Source organism: Puma concolor, chromosome B1, assembly GCF_028749965.1.
Source record: "Puma concolor isolate L17-30 chromosome B1, mPumCon1.1.hap2, whole genome shotgun sequence".
Taxonomy (NCBI): domain Eukaryota; kingdom Metazoa; phylum Chordata; class Mammalia; order Carnivora; family Felidae; genus Puma; species Puma concolor.
This window is the reverse complement of record NC_141670.1, coordinates 203,895,858-203,915,651: the sequence shown is the minus strand read 5'-3', so window position 1 is coordinate 203,915,651 and position 19,794 is coordinate 203,895,858. Positions and strand designations below refer to the sequence as shown.

General features: G+C 61.2%; 1 protein-coding gene across 4 annotated transcripts in view; it reads right to left on the bottom strand.

The window, feature by feature from the left end:
• SORCS2 (sortilin related VPS10 domain containing receptor 2) overlaps window positions 1-19,794 on the bottom strand; it is a 456,995-nt gene that overhangs the window by 229,463 nt on the left and 207,738 nt on the right. Inside the window, exon 1 of one of the 4 annotated variants that reach the window (XM_086705527.1) lies at window positions 1,289-1,907. The exons of the other annotated variants lie outside the window; for them this stretch is intronic. Coding sequence (XP_086561653.1) covers window positions 1,289-1,446 — 158 coding nt within the window. The 5' untranslated portion in view covers window positions 1,447-1,907. Of the gene's footprint in view, window positions 1-1,288; window positions 1,908-19,794 lie in introns of those variants that run through there. 4 annotated transcript variants of the gene reach the window in all.

Sequence of the window (19,794 nt, the reverse complement as noted above, 5' to 3'; positions counted from 1 at the left end):
GCACACTTTACATTGGAGAGACACCTCCAGGAGTTGTAGTGGTCTGCTAAATTAAAAAGAAAAAGCGTGTCAGCAGCGCAAAGGAAGATCGTATCCACTCAGATTAAATATTTATGCCTCGGGGACTCTTCGGGGCTAAATGTCTGCTGAGCAGAAGGGTCTCCGACTCACCGGCCGCCCACCACCCCCCTACCCCGGGGCTCCACGGACGACCCGTTCTCTCCCCGACGTCAGCACAGGGATGCTTGGCCTCCCTGCAAAAGTTAATAACTAGCTTCATTTCACCTTCCAAAGGCCTGCGAGGGGGATCTGCCTGTCCCTTTAGTGTGAGGTTAAGTAACCTGTCCAGGACCCCCAGAGCCCAGGGCCAAGCCCCGGAGGGCTCCTGGACCTCAGCCCGGAGTGGAAGGGAGCCAGCCAGGCCCAGCAGCCTTTAGACAGGAGGCCCCAGCTGCCAACCTGTCCCCTTCCCCGTTCACGTTCCTTGGGCCCCCCTCCTCCCTCTGGGGCAGGCCCCGCTCCTGGGGTGTGGCCCCCACACACACCTGACAGTGCTGGGGCTCCGGAAAGTCCGAGCACAGGGGAAATTTAGGCTGGGCTCTCGGCTGGTTTCTCACGTCTCACTGATCTCGACGGGAACGGTCACAGTACATGTTTCTTGGGGTTCCAAGAGTGGGGGGTCCCCTGGTCCTGCCCCCACCACTGCTGAATGGGTACAAACACCAACCCCAAAATTATCCCTTCCCGACGTACCACATGCCTCCCTAGATGACACATTGGACCGTGGCGCTCCTCTGCGTAAATCCCTTCGAGGCCTCTTACAGCTGTCTTCCACTTCTTTCTCCCCCCAACCCGTCCAGCCGACTCTGTGCCCACCTGCTGCATCCCTTTCCCTGAAAAGGACACAGCCCCTCAGGGCGCCCCTGAGCTCAGGCTGTGCCCTGTCCTACTGCCCTTTCCCCCAGTGGACTTTTTAAGTTTTACTTATTTATTTTGAAAGAGAGAGAGGGTAGGTGGGAGAGGGGCAGAGAGCGCGATTGAGAGAGAATCCTAAGCAGGCTCCACACTGTTAGCTCAGAGCTTTATGTGGGGCTCGAACCCACGAGCCGGGAGATCCTGACTTGAGCCAGACGCTTAACCGACTAAGCCACTCAGGTGCCCCTCCCCACCAGTGAACGTCTATGCGTCCCTCAAGGACCAGTATGAAAGCAGCCACCTGTCCCACGCCCGGGGACCCTTCTCTGACTCCGCCCCCCCACCCCCGCACCCCGGCCCCTTAGCGGCTCACCGCTTGGTTGGGCAGCTTCCGCGAGCCGGATCCCCACACGAGGCTCTCGCAGGACAGTGCAGCTGTGTGGGTCTCTGGCCCCTCCGATCGTAGGGCTGTCGCATCCCCAGCCATCCACCACCCCCCCCACCCCCGCCCAGAGTAGAGGCCCGACGCATGCTTCCGCAGCGAGTGACTGAAGGAATGAATACCGTGGCTCACAGTTGCTTCCCAAAGCCGAGTGGATGAGCCACTCTCGCCGCTCCTCGATTCCGTACCCAGGGCCGGCCCGCGTGGGCGCTCAGCGTTGCCCGTTTGAAATCACCGGCCTCCACGCCGAGGCTCCCAGGGTGACGACCGGGAAACCGACTTCAGGCCAGCCTGCCGCGCATCCGTACGCACGCTGGGAAGGGCTCCCGCTGCAAAGTTAATCGGGCCATTTGTATGCGCTGCTCTGAGCTCCAGCGCAGCGCGCGAGCACCCCGCCACCGTCGCCCCAGATCGGCTCAACTCTCCTCCCCACGATTTCCAAATCCAATCGGCACAAATCACTCATCTAGTTTTTTTCCCAGAGTTCAACAACAAACTGCTTCGCCAGCCTCCAGTGTCTGTTGCTTTAATGGGACGTAGAGAACAGCAAGCAAGGCCTTTCACGAGCGGAGCCACTTTGTCCCCAGAGGCCCTCCAGCCAGCCTCCCCACCCCCACCCGCCATCCAGGGAGATGGAACAGATAAACACGCCTCCACTCCGGGAAGGAAACATTTGTGAAGCACCCACTATGCGCTGGTGTCTTCTGTTAAAACCCCCTTTGCGAACTTGGTCGAGCTGAGCGCCAGGGAAGCCAAGAGAATGGCGCCCCTCCCCGCCCCCGCCAGAGTCAAACAGCCGACTATGTGTAGGATTCAAAACCAGGTCTCTTGACATCAGGGCCCCGTTTCCTCTTCGTGAACAGACGACAAGCCAGCGCTATTAACGTGGGACTCAATGCAACAGAGGCCCCATTCATTCCTCCACTCTCCATTCAGGAAGGCTCCCCAGCATGGTGGCCAGAGCTGGGCTTCGGGGCCAGGCTCACCGGCCCGGCACCCCGCCTCTGCCCCACCCTCCCTGGGTGACACACTGTCGGGGACCCGGTTTCCTCGCCTGTACAGTGAGGAGAAGGACCATGAACCGGCCCTAGAAGGACTGTCATAAGAAGAGAAGTTACAAGACAGCCCAGCCCCCAGGGAGCATCCGCACAAGCAGCCCGCAGCTCCTCACCGGGTACCTTCTGTGAGCCATGCAGAGTGGGCACCACCCCCAGCAGGCCTCCGGGCTTTCATTTACACCTTCTCTGTGCCAGACCCGGAACTGGTCCTGAGGTCGGAGCTCCGCCCCTGGAGAAGGCCACTCCGGAGACAGACCACAGCCGCGCATGTGCTGACAGTGGGTGCAGCCGCTACGGTGGGTCCTTGAGCACCTGGAAGGCAGGGTCCACGATTCCGAGCCCACCGACACAAACGTTTCCAGAGCACGAGCACGCTCCTCTTTTTATCTGGTTTCCTGTGCACGTGGGACCCCTCGGTATATGAGGCCACATCTGTTGCTGGTGGCAGTCCAGCCAGCCAACCTGCAAGGACCAGGTAAACCCCTGACCTGCTCGCCCCTCAGCCTTCTGTGCCGGGTGACGTCCCCTCCCTCCGAAAGAGGACACAGGGCCAACCCCTGTCGGCTCCCACTCGGCGGGGCAGGGCGAGCCCAGGCGCGGCGCGCGTGAGGAAGGCGCACCGGGCTCAGAGCCCCCGCCACTTACCCAGATGCGTGACCCCAAGCCAGGTGCTTCGTCCCGGCTCGCTGCCCTCACCTGTGCACAGGGAACCAGAACCCCCGCCCCTGTCTCCCGTGCAGAGAAGCTGACGATACAGATGGCCTTTCATAAACTATGTATGAAGTACGGTGCCCCAGCAACAGAATAACAAAAACGCTCCGTCCAAAACGGGGCCAAAGACTTGAATAGACGTCTCTCCGAAGAGAACATACAGATGGCCAAGGGACAGGTGAAAACGCACTTGACATCCCTCACGATCAAGGAGGTGCAGATGGCAATCACAGGGAGGTACAGCTCACGCCTCTGGCCCAACGCCCACAGGAAAAGTCTGGAAAGTCTAGGGCACCGTTCAGTGGGGAGACAATGAGGCGGTCTCACGAGGGGAAAGGTAACGGTGTCCCTCCCGGCAGGGACGGGTGGGGGCCAGGCCACTGACTTCTCTGTGTCCGCTGCACTTCACGGTGTGGACAGAACACGCAGGTGACCCTCGCTCATCCCGAGGGGCCAGAAGGCAACCCCCCCCCCCCCGCAACCGGACACCCACGAGAGGCTCAGGAACACGGAGGACAGATGGTCATGGGCCTCCGTCCCCCAGGATTACTCCAGGCCCTCCTTCCTCCCGGGCAGGGCAAATGGAAGGCTCAGGGAGAAGGGGGGACCCTGGGACGGGCCAGCCGAAGCCAGCCCACGGCTCCCTCGAGCCCCCCTGTGCTGGCTGTCGCTCCCCCTGGACTCAGATGTCACTGACCGCACCCCCTACTCAGCGTCCTCGCCCGCACGACGGGATGGTGTAAGGACTGCCGTGTGAGGAGAAGTAGAGAGCCTGTTGCAGTGCCGACTGGGGAACACGCTGTCCCCGACCTCCAGGGACCTCCACGCACCCCCATCCACGAGTCCACAATGCACTCCGGTGCAGCGACGGTCCCTGTGCTCAGCCAGAAGAAAGCGCGGTCCAGACCCGAGCGGGAAATCCTTGGCTCGTGCACAGCTGAGGCCGCGTTTGAACCCAGATGTCTGATCTGGAGCCCAGGGTCCCCACTGACCAATGCGGTGCCTCCCACAGAGGTCACACAGTGACACCTGTGCCCAACTCCCAAGGAAGGGGGGCGAGGAACAGAGATCAAATACACTGGAAGAAACTTCTAAGCCCCCAGTGAACTCTCAGGATTACTGGTCCCCGGGCCCCAGCAGGAAGGGCAGGAAACGGAGCAGTGGGGACATCGCCTCCTTGTCTTGGGGGCCTGGCGTGGCCTCCGTGAACTCAGGACCTGCAGTGGTCTGGTCACCCCTTCCCAGGCCACTGCTACCGTGCAGACAAGCAGCGGGCTCCCCCCAGGCTGGGACGCTCCAACGCCTTGCCACACTCAGACCCGGATCTCCGAACACCAGACAGCGAAAACCCACGATGGTGGAGCAGAGGTGCGTTGTCAGGGCACCTGGGCACGCGGCTGGCTCAGCGGGCCATAGTGAAGTGCCTGGGACCCAGTTAGGGTCTCCGAGGGTGGGTTTCCCCCCTGCCGATTACCAGGGCCGTGGCCTTGAGCACATCACTCAGCCGGCAGATGCGGCTCTAACAGCAGGGGGGTCGAGGGGACCGGATGAGAGCTTGGGCATCAGGGGCCAGCCCAGGGCCCAGCAGGTAGGAAGCGCTCCCGAACGCTGGGCATTATCATCACGGCGCATTGGCTGTGGTCAGTCAGCTCCCGGCTGGAGCATAACGGTCCTGCTGTCACGGAGCCCCCCGGAGCACGGGGACAACTGCCTGGCCAGCAGAGCAAGTGCAGGGGGCTTGAGAAGGGTGACCCCTGCGAGAGCGGGTGGCCATCCATCAGGGAAGCTTCCAGAGACACCTGGGTGGCAATCGGAGGGGACTTGGAAGGGCAAACTGTGGGACCGGATGCACAACCCGGCCAGGGCTGACCAGCAGGGGTGAGGACAGGCCGGGGCAGGTGAGGAGGGGCTCCAGGACCACGCCGTGAGGGGTCCGGAATCCCCGGAGGGTCTGGCCACCATGCAGATCCAGGCATAGGTCTGGGTGGGGCTCCGTGGTGCACGTCTGGGGTCGTGGGAGCTTGGGCAGGTGAGCAGGGGTCAGAGGCCGGCAACTTTGACTCTGTCGCCGGGGGAGGACCGTGGGCCCCAGAAGAGGCTGAGCAGCGGCGTCTCATTACCGGGTCTGCCCTCCCACCAACGGGTGGTCAACGTGACCTCCGGTGCGGAAACATGAGCGCTACGGTGCACACCCTCTCACGCTTGAACGTGGCTGTTCTGAGCCCGGGTTTCTACCTGCCGCCGGGAGCACGAGTCAGCCCACGCTTCCTCCCTGGCGAGCGGACAAGCGTTGGTGTGGCCAGGCCAGGCCGGCCACCGTGGGTGGTGGGCGAGGCCCCGTGGGGAGGAGAGGGTCAGGTGCGGGGCCGAGAAGAGGGGCGCGGGGCAGGCTGTGGTTCTCGGGCTGGGGTCCTTCCTGCAGACACCGAGCGAGCCCTGCCTCAGTTGGGAACAAAGGCGGAGAACGACCGCCTTCAGGGAGGACCAGGGAATGGGGAATAAGTTGATGTGGGGAGAGGGCCGCACCCCGGAGGGAACCACTTCCTCAGGCCTGACCGCACCTGCCCTCTTTTCTTTCAACATCTCAGACAGAGCATCTGGAGGAAAATTCTGGCGAACCTCAGCTGGGCCTTCAGCCTGGGCGCTTCTGACACCCTCTGCGGGAGGTGGCGCAAAGGGAGAAGAATGCGGAAAGGTGGAGGGGGTGGGGGACAAAACCCCTAAGAGAAACGCGGCGCCTTTTCTCAAACGCGGTGCCATAAAGACTTCGAATAACAAATGCAGCATGTGCACCAAATGCGCCGTCCCAGCCTTCGGGTCGCGGCCGCAGATGTCAAAATGCCTCACCAGGCTGGGCCACGACCGGGGGACACATCGGGTGACTCCCCAGATCTGAACATCCAGCCGAGTCCTCTTACATTTCCCGCCAAACTCCCACCCGCAGACGCTCATCTTGCCCAACCTCGATTTCGCGGCTCTCCGCAGCTAACGCGGACAAGGTGGCAGTTGTCCCCAGCGACGTGGAAGCGCGCCGCGTGGCCCGAGCTGTCCAGGCTGCCGCAAAGGGGCTCTGGGTACCGGGGCCAATGGCGCTTGGTCAAGCCAAAGGGGAAAAGGCTATCATGTCACCCCCGTTATGGGTTACTCCATGCCGCACACTCAAGCCACTTTCCCACCAGCGGGGAGCCCCCAAGATGGGGCTGGCGCCCAAATGTCGGGGCCTGAGACATGCGCATGGGGGCCTCACGGCTGCCGGGCGGGGCCTGGGATCTGCTCTTGGTGCCAGGGGCGTCCCCGCAGAGGAGAACTCGGTGCACTGAGTACCCTAGAGCGCCCGGGCTGTGCCTCACCCCATCTGGGGGCCCGAGACTTATTGGACCCACCGGGTGAGGGGGAAGGCAGGCCCCCCAAAACAAGTAGGATCCAGAGTGGTGGCACCACCCACCCAGCTGTGGGAGCCCCGGGGAGGGCACACCCCGTCCCCCCGCCCGGGCGGGTGGAAGGGAGGACAGAGGGCAGGCTCAGCCGAGAGAGCCCTTTCCTTCCACCTTCCTGCACAAGCGAGGGAGCCTCTCTGAGCCTCAGCTTCCCCTTCTGTGAAATGGGCATGATAACCGTGTGTCTTACTTGTTTCTGGGGCCCAGCACAGTGCAGGCACACAGCACACCCACAGTAGATGTTTGTTGAATGAATGAACGAGCGTCGGAAGGACAGGAGAAGAGGCTCACTTCCACATGAGCCTGGTTCGGGGGAAGGCTCTGAGAAAAGCCCCCGGAATCGCACGGCGGGCTCCCAAGGGCGTGGTTCTCATCAAAGACGGCAGGGGGCCCAAACCGGAGATGGATAGGAGAGGGCGTATATACTGGAAGGTTCCACAGAAGTGGAGCGTGTGAACCCGCTCTCAGCAGCACTGAAGGCTCCAGAGCACCTCCTAGGACCCCGAAGGCGTGTGCTGAGCGGAAAGGAAGCGCCTCATTTGCCTGACTCCATTCATTCGTCCGTTCGTCTGTTCGTCCGTTCATTCACCTCACCGGTATCAGTGAGCACCTGCTACGGGCCGAATTGTGTGCCCCAAAATCCAGCTGCTGAAGCCTCAACCCCAGCACCTCACATGTGCTTGTAACTACAGGTGAATGAGGTGGCTGGGGGCCCCGATGCACTGTGACCCGTGTCCTTCTAAGAAGAGACTGGCACACACACACACACAGAGGGACACAGAGGGACACGGGGAAGGACAGCCATCCACATGCCAAGGAGAGAGGCCTCTGAAGGCACGGATCCTGCCGACACCTTGGCCTTGGACCCCCAGCCTCCTGAATGTGGGTAAATGGGCATTCGTGCCACGCGGCCCATGTGCCGTTACGGCAGCCGCAGGGAATGAGCACCTGACACCTAGGTGTCCAAGCCCAGACACGTGCCAGCCGCCTCTCAGGCAATCCTATGAGACGGGTCCTGCAGTTGGCCCATTTTGCAGCAGTGGAAACTGAGGCACAGAGCAGGGAATCCACCCGGTAGGCACTGGGAATAAAGAGACGGCCATGGCATTGCCCCTGCCCTCGAGGACCTCAGTGTGCGGTTCAGGGGTCCAGCACGTGCACAAGCAGCCGGCAGCGGCTCAGCGACGGGGTCAGAAACCGCACGGGCCGGGGCCCCTGTTTGGGCCGAGCCAGGAAACACATTGTAGCTCTTGACAGGCAGAGAGGAGGGGGGAGCGGAAGAACCTTCCGGATGGAGGCAACGCAGGAGCCGAGGCTCAGCGGTGCTGCGTGTGGAAAAGATGCGGGAGGGCACCCCAAAACTAAAGTCCTGGGGTCAACTGAGAAGGACCAGGTATGCGCTCACCCAAAATCTTCAGAGGCTCCCTTCCTTGTCTGCCGGAGGAAGGCGCCGCGGTGTCCCAGGGTCTCGGCTAGGCCGAGGCCACGATGCAGGGGAGGAGGGGTGGGTGCAAGGGTCAGAGTCGAGCAGGAGACGGAGGGGAAGGGGGGGAGGGCTCTATGCTGGCACCACGGTCCCTGCGGGGGAGGAGAGGAGGAGGACAGTGGAGCACAGTGTCAGAGCGGGCAGTGCCTTGCAAGCAGCTCCCTCCACAGGCTCCTCCAACTTAAGGGACGGGAGGCTCAGAGAGGCTGAGTCACCTACAGGAGGTCACACAGCATTTGGTGGCAGGGCCTTCTCACTGCTGCCTGGTGAACCTCTTCTCTCCTAAGGAAGGAGGGACCCCCAACGGCCCCCACACCATCTGCTCTGCCCCACTTGGGTATCTCTGGGACCTGGGACTCTTCCCTCCCTGATGCCCTGCCTCTGCCCCCACCTCCAGGCCTGGAATGTTCTCAGGCCTCTGGGGAAGAACGGGTCCACCTCTGGTTAATGTCCCCACCCTTCAGTCCTTGCTGTCATGCTGCTGGCTCCTTGGGGAGAGTAAAAGGGGGTGGCCACGCATACCAATCTGAGGGAGGAGTCCGGGGCCTGGGCAGAGGGGAAACCCAGACTGACGGCCTATCTGCAGATAAGGCCACCTAGGTGTCCAAGTGGGGGCCCTGGCATGAGGGCAAGATCCCCCCAGCTCCGGCAAGCTTTTTATGCACGGGGCGGGGGGGCAGGGGGGGCGGGTCCTTTTAAGTGTCGTGCACCTCAGTGCCGACCCGTTGCTGCCCCTTGGGAGCCTGCACTCCTGGGAAAACACCCCCCGTGTCCCAATTCCTAGGACCCTGACAACCGTGACCATGAGAAGAACTGGTTTAAGCCGAACACAAAATCGAAACGGGCCACGCTGGCCGACCTGACCCCGGCCCTGGGAGAGCAGTTCCGCGGGCCCGTTTGCAGAAGAGCGCAGCGAGGCACAGAGGGACGCAGGACCTTGACCCAAGCCCACAGGGCTGTTCAGAGAGGAGGGCAGGAGCAGAGAGGGTGGTCAGCACCCCCCGTCGACCGAGAGGTAAATAACCCCAAGCCTGGAGGCCCGCTGGGCTCCAGACCCGGCGGCCTCGCCTGTGAGGCGGGATCATGGCTTCGCTCGGCGAACGTGCCGTGCTCGGGGTTCTCTGGAGGCCACACGGGGTGACGGGCTGCCAGGACCGGCGGGGGCCCTCGCCTGCTCCGTGGGGGGGACTCACAAGCACGGGGCTCTTAGGGGGCCCCACTTCTGTCCTCGCTCTCTCTCACGCTCTCTGTTCCATGTCCGTCTCTCTGGCTGCCGCAGGCACACGTACACCCCACCCAGACACCATACCCCCAGCAGGGCCTTCGGGCCGGGTGACAGACAGGCCCTCCCGTGACAGGCAGAGTGCGCACGCCCAGGCCGCCCATGGCCCAAAGTGCTGTGTGCTGCCTCCCTATCTCCATGGCCTGCGCTGGGGCCTCACCACCATCTGGGGTCCCTGCCGGGCCTCCCCACTGCCTGTGCAGCCTGGGCTCTGGGACCCACAAGGCCGCCCCGCACAGCCCTGCTCCCAGCGCTTCCCACAGCCCTCACCGCCCCAGAGACAAAGACCCGGCTCTCTGCGATGCCACTCCAGACCCCTCCTAACCCGGCCCGCGCCCACTAGCGCCCTCGTGCGCCGTTCACCCGTCCAGACCTCGGAGCGCGTGCCAATCTGTACGTCCGCAGCCCTACGCCACCCGTGGGGGGTGCCGGGGGTGCTGAGGGCCGGGTGCCCTCACCGACTTGCGCTCTCAGGGTGGGAGACAGACAGGCCTGCAAGCTGGGGGTTCCCAACACCCTGCCCTGGGCCAGCTCACAGCATGCCCTGTGGACACCTGCCAGAGGTAGAGGGGACGAGACCTGGCAACTACTCCCCTATGCCTCGGAGGGAAACTGAGGCCAGTGCAGGCAGTGGCTGGACGTCAGGGCTCCCAGCTGGTCTGCGGGGGGCCTCCCGGCTGCCGGGCCGGGGCCCCCCCCCCCTTCTGCTGAAGACCCGGGTCTGAGCGGCAGGACACTTTGGTCACTCCCACCCACGCTGACTCCCCCCGATCACTCATCGCTCACGCACACGGTGGCTGATGACCCTGGGGAGGGATCAGGGAAACCACAGGGACCACGTCCGCCTGCACCACACCGGCGGGCCCCGCCTCAGCCGTGGGCAGAGGGTGACATCCGCTAATGTGTCACTGGGGGACCCAGTATCTCCAGGAAGACTTTCCTCCTGAGTCAGAGAAGACCCTCCCATCAAATCCCCCCAGACACATATGAGGAAACTGAGGCCCGGGGAGGGGGAGAGAGGCCTGACGTCATAGGAGCTGGAGCCCAGATCTCACACACACTGCGGGCTCTGTCCACATCCGTCACTAGAGACCCTGCAACACCACGAACGGAAAATGTACCCACCCTGTGTCCCGTGAGCCCCATTCTTTGGGCTATTTAAAGGGGGAGGGGGAAAGTGAACAGTATTTATTTGCTAGTGTTAAGGATCAAGAATTTCCAGACGTTTCCCCAGCTCCTGCCCATCGCTTGTGCCTGGCCCCAGGTTCCTTTCCAACCAACTGACTCCTGGGGGAGAGGGGGTGGCTCCCGTGGAGACCCCCGGGTGTGGGGGGATGTCTGGCTGGCAAAGGCCCATGGGGAGGAGGCCACTGGACTCCTGGAAAACTGGAGCGATTTTCCAGGCCAAAGACCGCAGGAGGCGACCCAGAGTCACCCCCAAGAAGCCTGACCACGGGGCCAGCTGAGGAAGGCGACATGGAGGAGGAGGAGGAGGAGGAGGAGGATGTCGGGGAGGCTCCAGGGGGCCCAGCACAGAGCCCGCCCCCGTGACCACCAGCGGCTCCACGAACAGATTCAACGTGTGAAGAAATGACGGCACACAGCACTCGCCGAACCCCGTGCCTCACGCGTCACCCCTGGAGCCAAACTCCAGGCCGCAGGACCCCTGCCAGCTGGGAATCATCACCCACCTTACAGGCAGGGATCAGGCACAGCGCCGGGCAGTGACTCACCCCGGGTCACCCACAAGTAGGTGGCATTGCCAGCACGTGCGTGTGGCCAGTGGGCTCGGATTCCACCCTGTGCTACTGCAAAGGTGCCTGGGAGGGGGAAGGAGGGAGGGGAGGAGGGCAGGAGGGGAGGGAGGGACGGGCGGAAGGCAGGCAGGCGAAACCTCCCTTCGAGCACACGAACTCGAAGTCCACTCCTGTGCCGTGCCTGGCTGGCTCGGGGCCCTGGGGCACACGCTGGCCACACCTAGTGACTCGGGACATAGTCCCAGATCCCAGCCGCTGTTCCGACTCCGGGGGGAGGCAGGGGGCTCGCCAGAGGCACACCCGTTCACTGGACCGCGTGCACCGGGCGACGTCACAGGGATGTAGGCTGTGGGACAGGCTATAATAGCACAAAGGTGGGGGGGGGGCAGGACACAAAGTGCCCCTCCGGCACTGTGGGTCATTCGTACGGTGGAGTTGCACCTGTCACTAGGGATTCATTCCATAAACACAACACAGCGGGGAAGAGTGCCTTCGCGGTACCGTTCGCGTAGACTTAAAGCACACGAGGGGCGCCTGGGTGGCTCAATGGGTTAAGCATCCGCCTTCGGCTCAGGTCATGATCTCGTGGTTTGTGAGTTGCAGCCCCGCGTCGGGTTCTGTGCTGACGGCTCAGAGCCTGGAGCCTGCTTCCGATCCTGTGTCTGCCTCTCTCTCTGCCCTCCTCCCCCCACTCTGTGTCTCTCTCTCTCAAAAATAAACATTAAAAAAAAATCTTTAAAAATAAATAAAAGTCCACCGTTTGTGGACACAGACAGACGTGCCGAGACCCCGCAAACACGGGGGAGAATGGAATTCGTCAGTGTGAGGACCGACAGCATGGCAGGGAGGGGCGGGGCAGGGAGGGTGCAGGAGGTGCCTCTGCTGTATCTGTAACAGTTCGCTTCTTTCAAAAATCGCGAACACATGCCAAACGACAACCTCTGTCTAATCTCCCAGGGTGTCTAGGGATCAGTTGCACTGTCCCCCCGGTTTAAATAGTTCCACAATCACAGCTTTTTGACCATCGTCCTTCTGGCAGGTGGCAGGAGCCGGGTCCGTGTCCTGGCCTGCCACCACCCCCTGCTGCAGAGCCCGGAGGACCCCAGATGCTCGCTCTGATTGCCGTGTTTTCAGGCCCACATTCCCTGGCCGCCTCCACTCACGGGCGGCTCTGAGGAGCACACTGGGCCTCTGTGCTGCAGGCCCCAGGCCTGGCCGTGGCCGGGTTCAGCCCCGGGGCTCCCCGGCAGGCTGGGGGTGGGGGGACTCCCCCAAGGAAGTCCTGGCCCACCTCAGGCTGCCCCACCCAGGCACCTCCCCGGGGGTTCCCTCTCTGCCTCTCTCTCTCTCTCTCTCTCTCAGACCATACAGCGACTCTACTTGGGAAAAGCCAGCACCCACCTTCACAGAAGCAGCAACAGCTCCTCTGAGGGTCCCAGCGGCTCAAGAAGGCTATCCAGCCACACACCCTCGAGGGGCTCCCACCTCCCTGGCCTCACCGCTGCACGGATGGCGGGACACTCTCACCACAGGACCTTTACCCCTGCTGTGCTGCCCTGTGCTCCCCCCCGGGCACCCACTTTATCCAAAGCCTCTCACGTCACCCTCCCAGAGGGGCATGCAGTTCTCTCAGCTGCCCGAGCGCCCCCTCCCCACCCCGAGGTAGGCCTTAGCCTGCCTTCTCTCACTCCACAGACTCGTCTTCCCCTGGCATTAGAATGGTGACTTGGTACTTACTCATCCACAGTCTGTCCCCCAGAACAAAACACCCACTCCTTGTCTGTCTTCTTTCCTGCTGAGCCCCAGCTCACAGCAGGGACCACAAAAATAGGTGTGAAATGAGCAGCTGTGTGAATCCCAACACAGCCAGGCGGCTCCGGCGGGTCCTGGGCAGGCGACAGGAGCATCACCCAGAAGGACAGAGAGGAAGAGAGAGGCAGCCCCAGGAGTAGGGGTGAGGGAATGTCAGGCACAAATCCTGTGGAAGGGTCAGGATCAGGGTCAGAGCTAGGGACAGAGCTAGGGTCAGGGTCAGAGTTAGGGTCAGGGTCAGAGCTAGGGTCAGGGTCATAGTCAGGGTCAGTGTCAGAGTTAGGGTCATGGTCAGAGCTAGGGTCCAGAGCTAGGATCAGGGTCAGAGCTAGGGACAGAGCTAGGGTCAGGGTCAGAGGTACGGTCAGGGTCAGAGTCAGAGCTAGGGTCAGGGTCAGAGCTAGAGTCAGAGCTAGGGTCAGGGTCAGAGGTGGGTCAGGTTCAGAGTCAGAGCTAGGGTCAGGGTCAGAGCTAGGGTCAGAGTTAGGGTCAGGGTCAGAGGTAGGGTCAGGGTCAGGGTTAGGGTCAGGGTCAGAGCTAGGGTCACAGCTAGGGTCAGGGTCAGAGTTAGGGTCAGGGTCAGAGCTAGGGTCAGGGTCAGAGCTAGGGTCAGGGTCATAGTCAGGGTCAGCATCAGACTTAGGGTCACGGTCAGAGCTAGGGTCAGAGCTAGGGTCAGGGTCAGAGCTAGGGTCAAGATCATAGTCAGGGTCAGCGTCAGAGTTAGGGTCACAGAGCTAGGGTCAGGGTCAGAGGTGGGTCAGGGTCAGAGTCAGAGCTAGGGTCAGAGGTAGGGTCAGGGTCAGAGGTAGGGTCAAGGTCAGAGGTAGTGTCAGAGCTAGGGTCAGGGTCATAGTCAGGGTCAGTGTCAGAGTAGGGTCACGGTCAGAGCTAGGGTCAGAGTTGGGGTCAGGGTCCATGCCCCAGCAGTCCCTCCCTCAGATGCCCACCCAACAAAAACACACATGCTGTCCGCTTTACGACGTCGCCCAGAATGGACAGAGCAGTGATATCTGAACAACACCAAAGTGGAAACTATCCATTGCCAGCCCATAGGGGAAAGATGGATCGTGGGACAGTCGCACAATGGAACACGGCCCAGCAGGGACGGCACAGGACAGCTACAGAGAGAGCAGGGACGGATCTCACACGGGTGCATGAAAGCACGCTGCTGGGTCCCCGTCACATCAGGTTCAAAACAGGTGACCTGAGGCTATGGCAAAGACCATCCGAAAGGCGTCTGCTCTGGTTGAAGAGCAAAATTAGGAAGAAGTTCGGGGATGTTCCGCATCATCATGGGGCGTGGTTTACACGGTGGGCATATTTGCCAAAATCCACTGAGCTGCACCTAAAATGTGTGTATTCGTATGTGTAAATTTTATCCCAGTAGAATCCAGAGAAATATACACAAAGACAGAAGTCTAGTTGGCGGGTTTTGCTTCTCACTGTGGTACGAGTCATCATTTCTGAAAGTACTCCTTTCGGATTTTGGGGCTGAGCAAATGAGTAAATAGACCTGGGATAATGGAAGCTAGGCTCCTCCCTGTCGAGCAGGAGAGTCATAAACACGGAAAGGGAGATATCTGCCCGCACTCCAACATGTTGGAAGCATCAGCACCAACTGATTCTTACAAAGACGTGGATGGATGGATGTCTGACTATGACACGCACATATGTGTCTACACATATATACGTGTTTGCTTCTGTATCTGTGAACATCTGCTTCTCTGTGTCCTTATGTATACATCCTTCTCCCCCCTCCTGCCTCCCTTCCCCCTGTCAGTAAGAGGTAAGGTTTGTGGTGCCTGGGTGGCTCAGTCGGTTGAGCGTCCGACTTCGGCTCAGGTCATGATCTCGCGGTCCGTGAGTTCGAGCCCCGCGTCGGGCTCTGTGCTGACAGCTCGGAGCTCGGAGCCTGGAGCCTGTTTTGGATTCTGTGTCTCCCTCTCTCTGACCCTCCCCTGTTCATGCTCAGTCTCTGTCTCAAAAATAAATAAACGTTAAAAAAAAATTTAACATTATATCAAAAGAAAACATTACTGCTCCCCACCCCCCCACCAAAAGATGCGAGGCAACCAGAACTCAAATGTTGCCGAGGGCTGTAGGGACTGAAACGACCACTCTGGCAAACAGTCGGTACCTATGTGACATCTGCACGCTGACCCTGTAAAGTCCTGCTCCTCAATAAACTCAGCAGAGGGGGGCATGTGCATTCCAAGACCTGCAGAGTAACGTCTGTCCCTGCTGGCCCCAAACCGGACATGATGCAAACGTCCATGGAGGGCAGAACAGGTAAAGAACTTGTGTATTCACCCGATGGAATCCTGCAAGGAAATGGGAACAGCGACCCACAAGTCCACACAGCAATGGGGACGGATGTCAGACGCACCAGTGCAGCAAAGAAGCCAGACACAAAATCGGCAGGTAGGGGTTCCGGGCGGGGCATGGGTGACCGGAAGGTGCACCGACGGCAGCTGGGAAGGGGTCTGGGCACTGATGGCTTTGCGGATCTTCACTGCACTGAACGCTTGGAATTTGTGCCTTTTTGTAAATATGCAAACTGTTTCAATGACAACGTAAAAATTAGTAAGTCCAAAACAAAAGGCTTCTAAATACTTAAAACAACAACAACAACAACAAATTCGCTATTTCATTAGCCCTAGGCATGCAAAGACGAGGAGAATGTTCTAGGCCTCCAGGAAGCGCAACGTTCACGGAAGGAGAGCAAGGTGGCAACGTGGGGCTGGACTATGAGGACGAGCCGGGGCTCGGCTGTGACAGGCCGTTCACACCTCAGGCAAGGCCTTCTGTTCCCTCAGCCCCGTGCCCCACGGTCCCCCTAGGACTGGGGGGCGAGAGCGCTCTGCAGCATTAGGTGATGCCTCAAATGAAGAGAAGGTACACAAGAAGTGGGTTGTAATAACCGACACCCGCCCACCCCCAGCCATGTAGACAGGGGCACCCACACGTCCAGCCCCACCTTTGCGGGCGAAGTCCAGCCCCAGACAGAGCCCAGCGTCTAGAGCCCTTTCCGCACCCCCCACTGAGGATGCTCCAGTCCCCGGGGGCACAGAATGCTCCCCTCTCGCGCTCCGAGCCCCAACATCTGAGGGTGTCACGTGAGGGGCCCCCGGCCCACCCACCCCGGGGAGGACCCAGCGGGGGTGGTGAGTGGGTGGAAATCAGGCCAAAGACAGGCTGGCCCTGAACCTCAAGATGACTGTGCACGCTCCCCCGGAGGTGCGGGGCCGTGGAGCGCTGCCTGAGAACCGTCCGGAGCAAGCCCACCGCCAAGTCCCTGCCCCTTACCCTGCGCCTGGAGGCGGGAGCTGATGCCAGCGACGGGCTGAATTCCATGCCACGGAGATGGAGGTCCTGGCTTTGGGGCACAGGACCCGTGAGGGGTTTTCCAGCCAGAAGTCCGCAGCCACAGGCAAGGCCGGTGGGTGCCCACGGCTCGGGAGCATCTGCGCGGGGCCCCAGACACCTGCGTAGCGCACTTACCCGCTGCCAGCCACTGCTGGAGCCCCCGGCCCCCCAGCTGCCACCCTCTGAGGACAGCGTCTCCAAAGGGGCGGCCCCTCAACTTCTGGCCTCTGCCGATTCCCATGGTTCCCGTATGCCAGGGCAGCATCCGTCTGGTCACCGGGCTCCTGGGTGGGCACTGCCGGGTCTACCCTGTCCAGCTTGGCAGAGGTGGCCCCAGAGGAGCATGCGAGTCCCCGAGGGTCCCCAGGGCCCATCTCTGCAAAAACTACATCCTCCACTTTCTCTCCCCCACTGAGCAAACACTGACACTGGCCGTGCCGTCGCAGATCTGTGGGAGGACAGCCTTCTGGGACGGGTTGAAGGGACCCAGCCACCCGGCTCGCGTGGCTGACGTGGACAGGGCCCGTTCCCCGAGGCAGCTGGAAGACCCGTGGGACCACAGACAGCGCCCTGTCCTTCTTCGGGAGCTGCTGTGATATCCTGCCTCTGATCTCCCCGGGGACACTTCCTGGAACGTTGTCACCGAGTGCAAGCCAGTGCTTGTCAACAGCCTCACAGACACGATGGACCCTGGGACCCTGTGCGGGATGTTTTGTGACTGTCACACCACTAAGAGCTAGCTTCCAGGCCCTGACCAGTGGGCCGTGGGCCTGAGCGTCTGGGGCAAGAGCCAGGCATCAGCCCTGACGTGTAGCCCCGTGGGGTGTGGCCACACAACCGTGACCCGCGGAGGTCCGTGCCCGCTAGAGCTCACCGGGGGGGGGGGGGGGGGCCCTATCTCCTTACAGCGCACAGGGACCCTGTGAGGTGGGTGCTGCCCCCACCCCCATTTCGCAGACGGGAAAACCGAGGCTGTGGCTGGGAAGGAGCAGAACTGAGATTCTGACCCCGCAGAGCTAGGTCTTAACCGCACCGGGTGGCTTTGCCCTCGCCAGTGTCTCCGTGTGTGTTACCCCACCCCAGCCCGCCGGCCCGGCCTCCGTCACCGCGACATTGCTACCAGGAAGACAAGCGTGCTGAGCCTGGGTGTCTGGATCCCTCGATGTTGGCGCCTGCTGATGGCAGTGGCCTCTGGTGCCCCTCCCGCCTCACTGGCGAGCACCCCAGCTGCGAACCAGGTGGGGTCCTGGCTGGAGTGAGCAGGGGTGAGGACAAAGAGCTGGCGAGGGTGGCCATCACGGGCAGGGGCCTGTGCCTCTTGTCGGACATATTGGGCGCAGGGGACTGGTGTCATCTACAGTCCCCATCACTCACAGGCCAGGGTTTCTCGACCTGGGGTCCCCAGGGGGGGCCCCAAGGATGCACGTGAAGCGTGAGTGTCTGTAACCTCTCTGGGGAGGAGGCTGGGCTTCGGCCGCATCTCCGAGAGGTGGCCGGGCTTCAGTCCTCCCGAGGCCTCTGCCCGCTGCAAGTACCTTCTCCCTGCACCCCAGACTCTCAGCCACCCTGCTAACAGGCAGAGGGGAAGCCTTGCCCTAATGAGAGCAAAGTGTGATAGCGCAGGGGTGTGGTGCGGCTGCCGGGGGTCGGGGTCGTGCCGCAGCTCGTCGGCCAGAGCCTCAGCTTTTTAATCTGTACAATAAGGGTGACCACACCTGCCTCCTGGGGGCATTAAGACAATTCCAGGAGATGTCCATGAACCTCTTCCCCCGCAGAGCCCAATCGGTCTGCTGGGACCAGCCAAGCCCAGCTCAGGGGGCCCCAGAGGAATCTAGCTGTGCAAGTCTTGAATAAACCCAAAGCATTCTCCAAATGCTGTTTGCTGTGTTTTCATTCTCGTGGAAGTCCTGGTCCACGAGCTGCTGTAACTCCTGCCCTCCTTCTGGCCCCACCCAGAGCTCCCCTCCCACGGGAAGCCCTCCCTGATGCTCTCAGTATGATCCGGGAGCCTGCTGTGGTTTCTTCTCCCGCTGCGTTGTCACTGGGGCCTCCCTGGTACCACGAGCCCCCTGGGGACAGCCATGGGACACGGTCCCTGCTATGTCCGGGGCCTGGCACAGGGCTGGCGCACAGTAGGTGTTCGAACATTTGTGGGACACACGCGGGTGTGTGTTTCATACGAGGCCCGGCTGGGCGAGGCCCAGCAGGCACCTTCAGATGAATCCCCTGGAACAAGAGGAGCGTCCAGACCTGGGTTTGCAGGGACCTGAGTGGGTTCTTTTTTCCAAGAGGCCACACCGGAGCCCTAGCCATCGCCCTAGGGACACAGGCATGCTTAGCCTGGTGCAGCATTTGCGAACTGCGCAAAGCGAGGTATGCCTGTATTGCCATGTGCCCCACCCCAAGAACACTGGGCACCACCCCCCTCTGGTCTGCTGACCGTGCGAGAAGGCTTCCCCAGGGACTGCCCCAGGTGGACACCCATGCCCCTGCCAGTGGGTGCTGGGCACCCCTCCAGATGTCACTGTAAGTTAGAGGGTCACCTACAGTTGGTGACCCTCAGGCTTTCCCATCCCAGCTGGGGTGAGAAGGGTTTGGGGGAAGAAATGGGTTTGGATGCTTCCCATTTGAGACTCAGCACGGAAGCGATATATGGGCAGACGCTTTGAAGCAGATGTCAATACACCCGGGGTGCCCCCTCTTTTGCAAAGACGTAACTCCTACAATTTGGGGGCTCTCCTGCAAAATGCAGAAGAGCAGTGACAGCGGACAGCCACCTTCCCTTAGCGGGAACACGTGAGGCGTGGGCCCAGAGAAGGCACGTGAGAGACCCACACGGTCCAGTCTTTCCTTCTTCCTTTTCTCTTTCACCTCCAAGTGTGAAATTCAAATAAGCTCCCTTATTCTGGGAAGGAAGCCAAGGAAAGCCTCCCCACCACACCTGAGTACAGCATGCCCCGGCAACAAGGACAGTGGCCACTTCCTACCCGCCCCGTCAGGCACTGCCCCAAGAGCTCTGCTTGGCATCACTCCTTACCCGCCATGACCACCATGAGGCAGGCATCGTTATTATTCCATTTCCTAGAGATACAAACAGAGGCCAGAGAGGTTCAGTAACCGGCCCAAGGTCACACAGCCGGCAGGCAACGGACCAGGAGTCCAGCGCAGGCAGGAGCGGGTCCCAGGGCCTGTGCTCCTGACCTTCTCACCTCCTGCACCCAAGAGGCCAGAGCTCAGGTCCTGACTCCACTGCTCTGTGGCCTCTGCCTCATTTTCTCCATTCTAAACAGGATGATCCCTACCTCCTGGGGTCCTCAACAGGGCTCAAGACCTCGTGTGGAGGGGACAGCTCAGTATGCACACCATCAGTGAGGGGCCTTTAAAAGTCCTCTCCCTTTCGACATCTCTCTTTCTGCGTTTCAAGCCTGCCTCTTAAAGTACGTTTCCACGGCTCTGCTTTATTTTTGCGAATCTTCCTCTTAAGACGCACCGTGATTTCTCGGTCTGATGTGGCCGATTAACCAG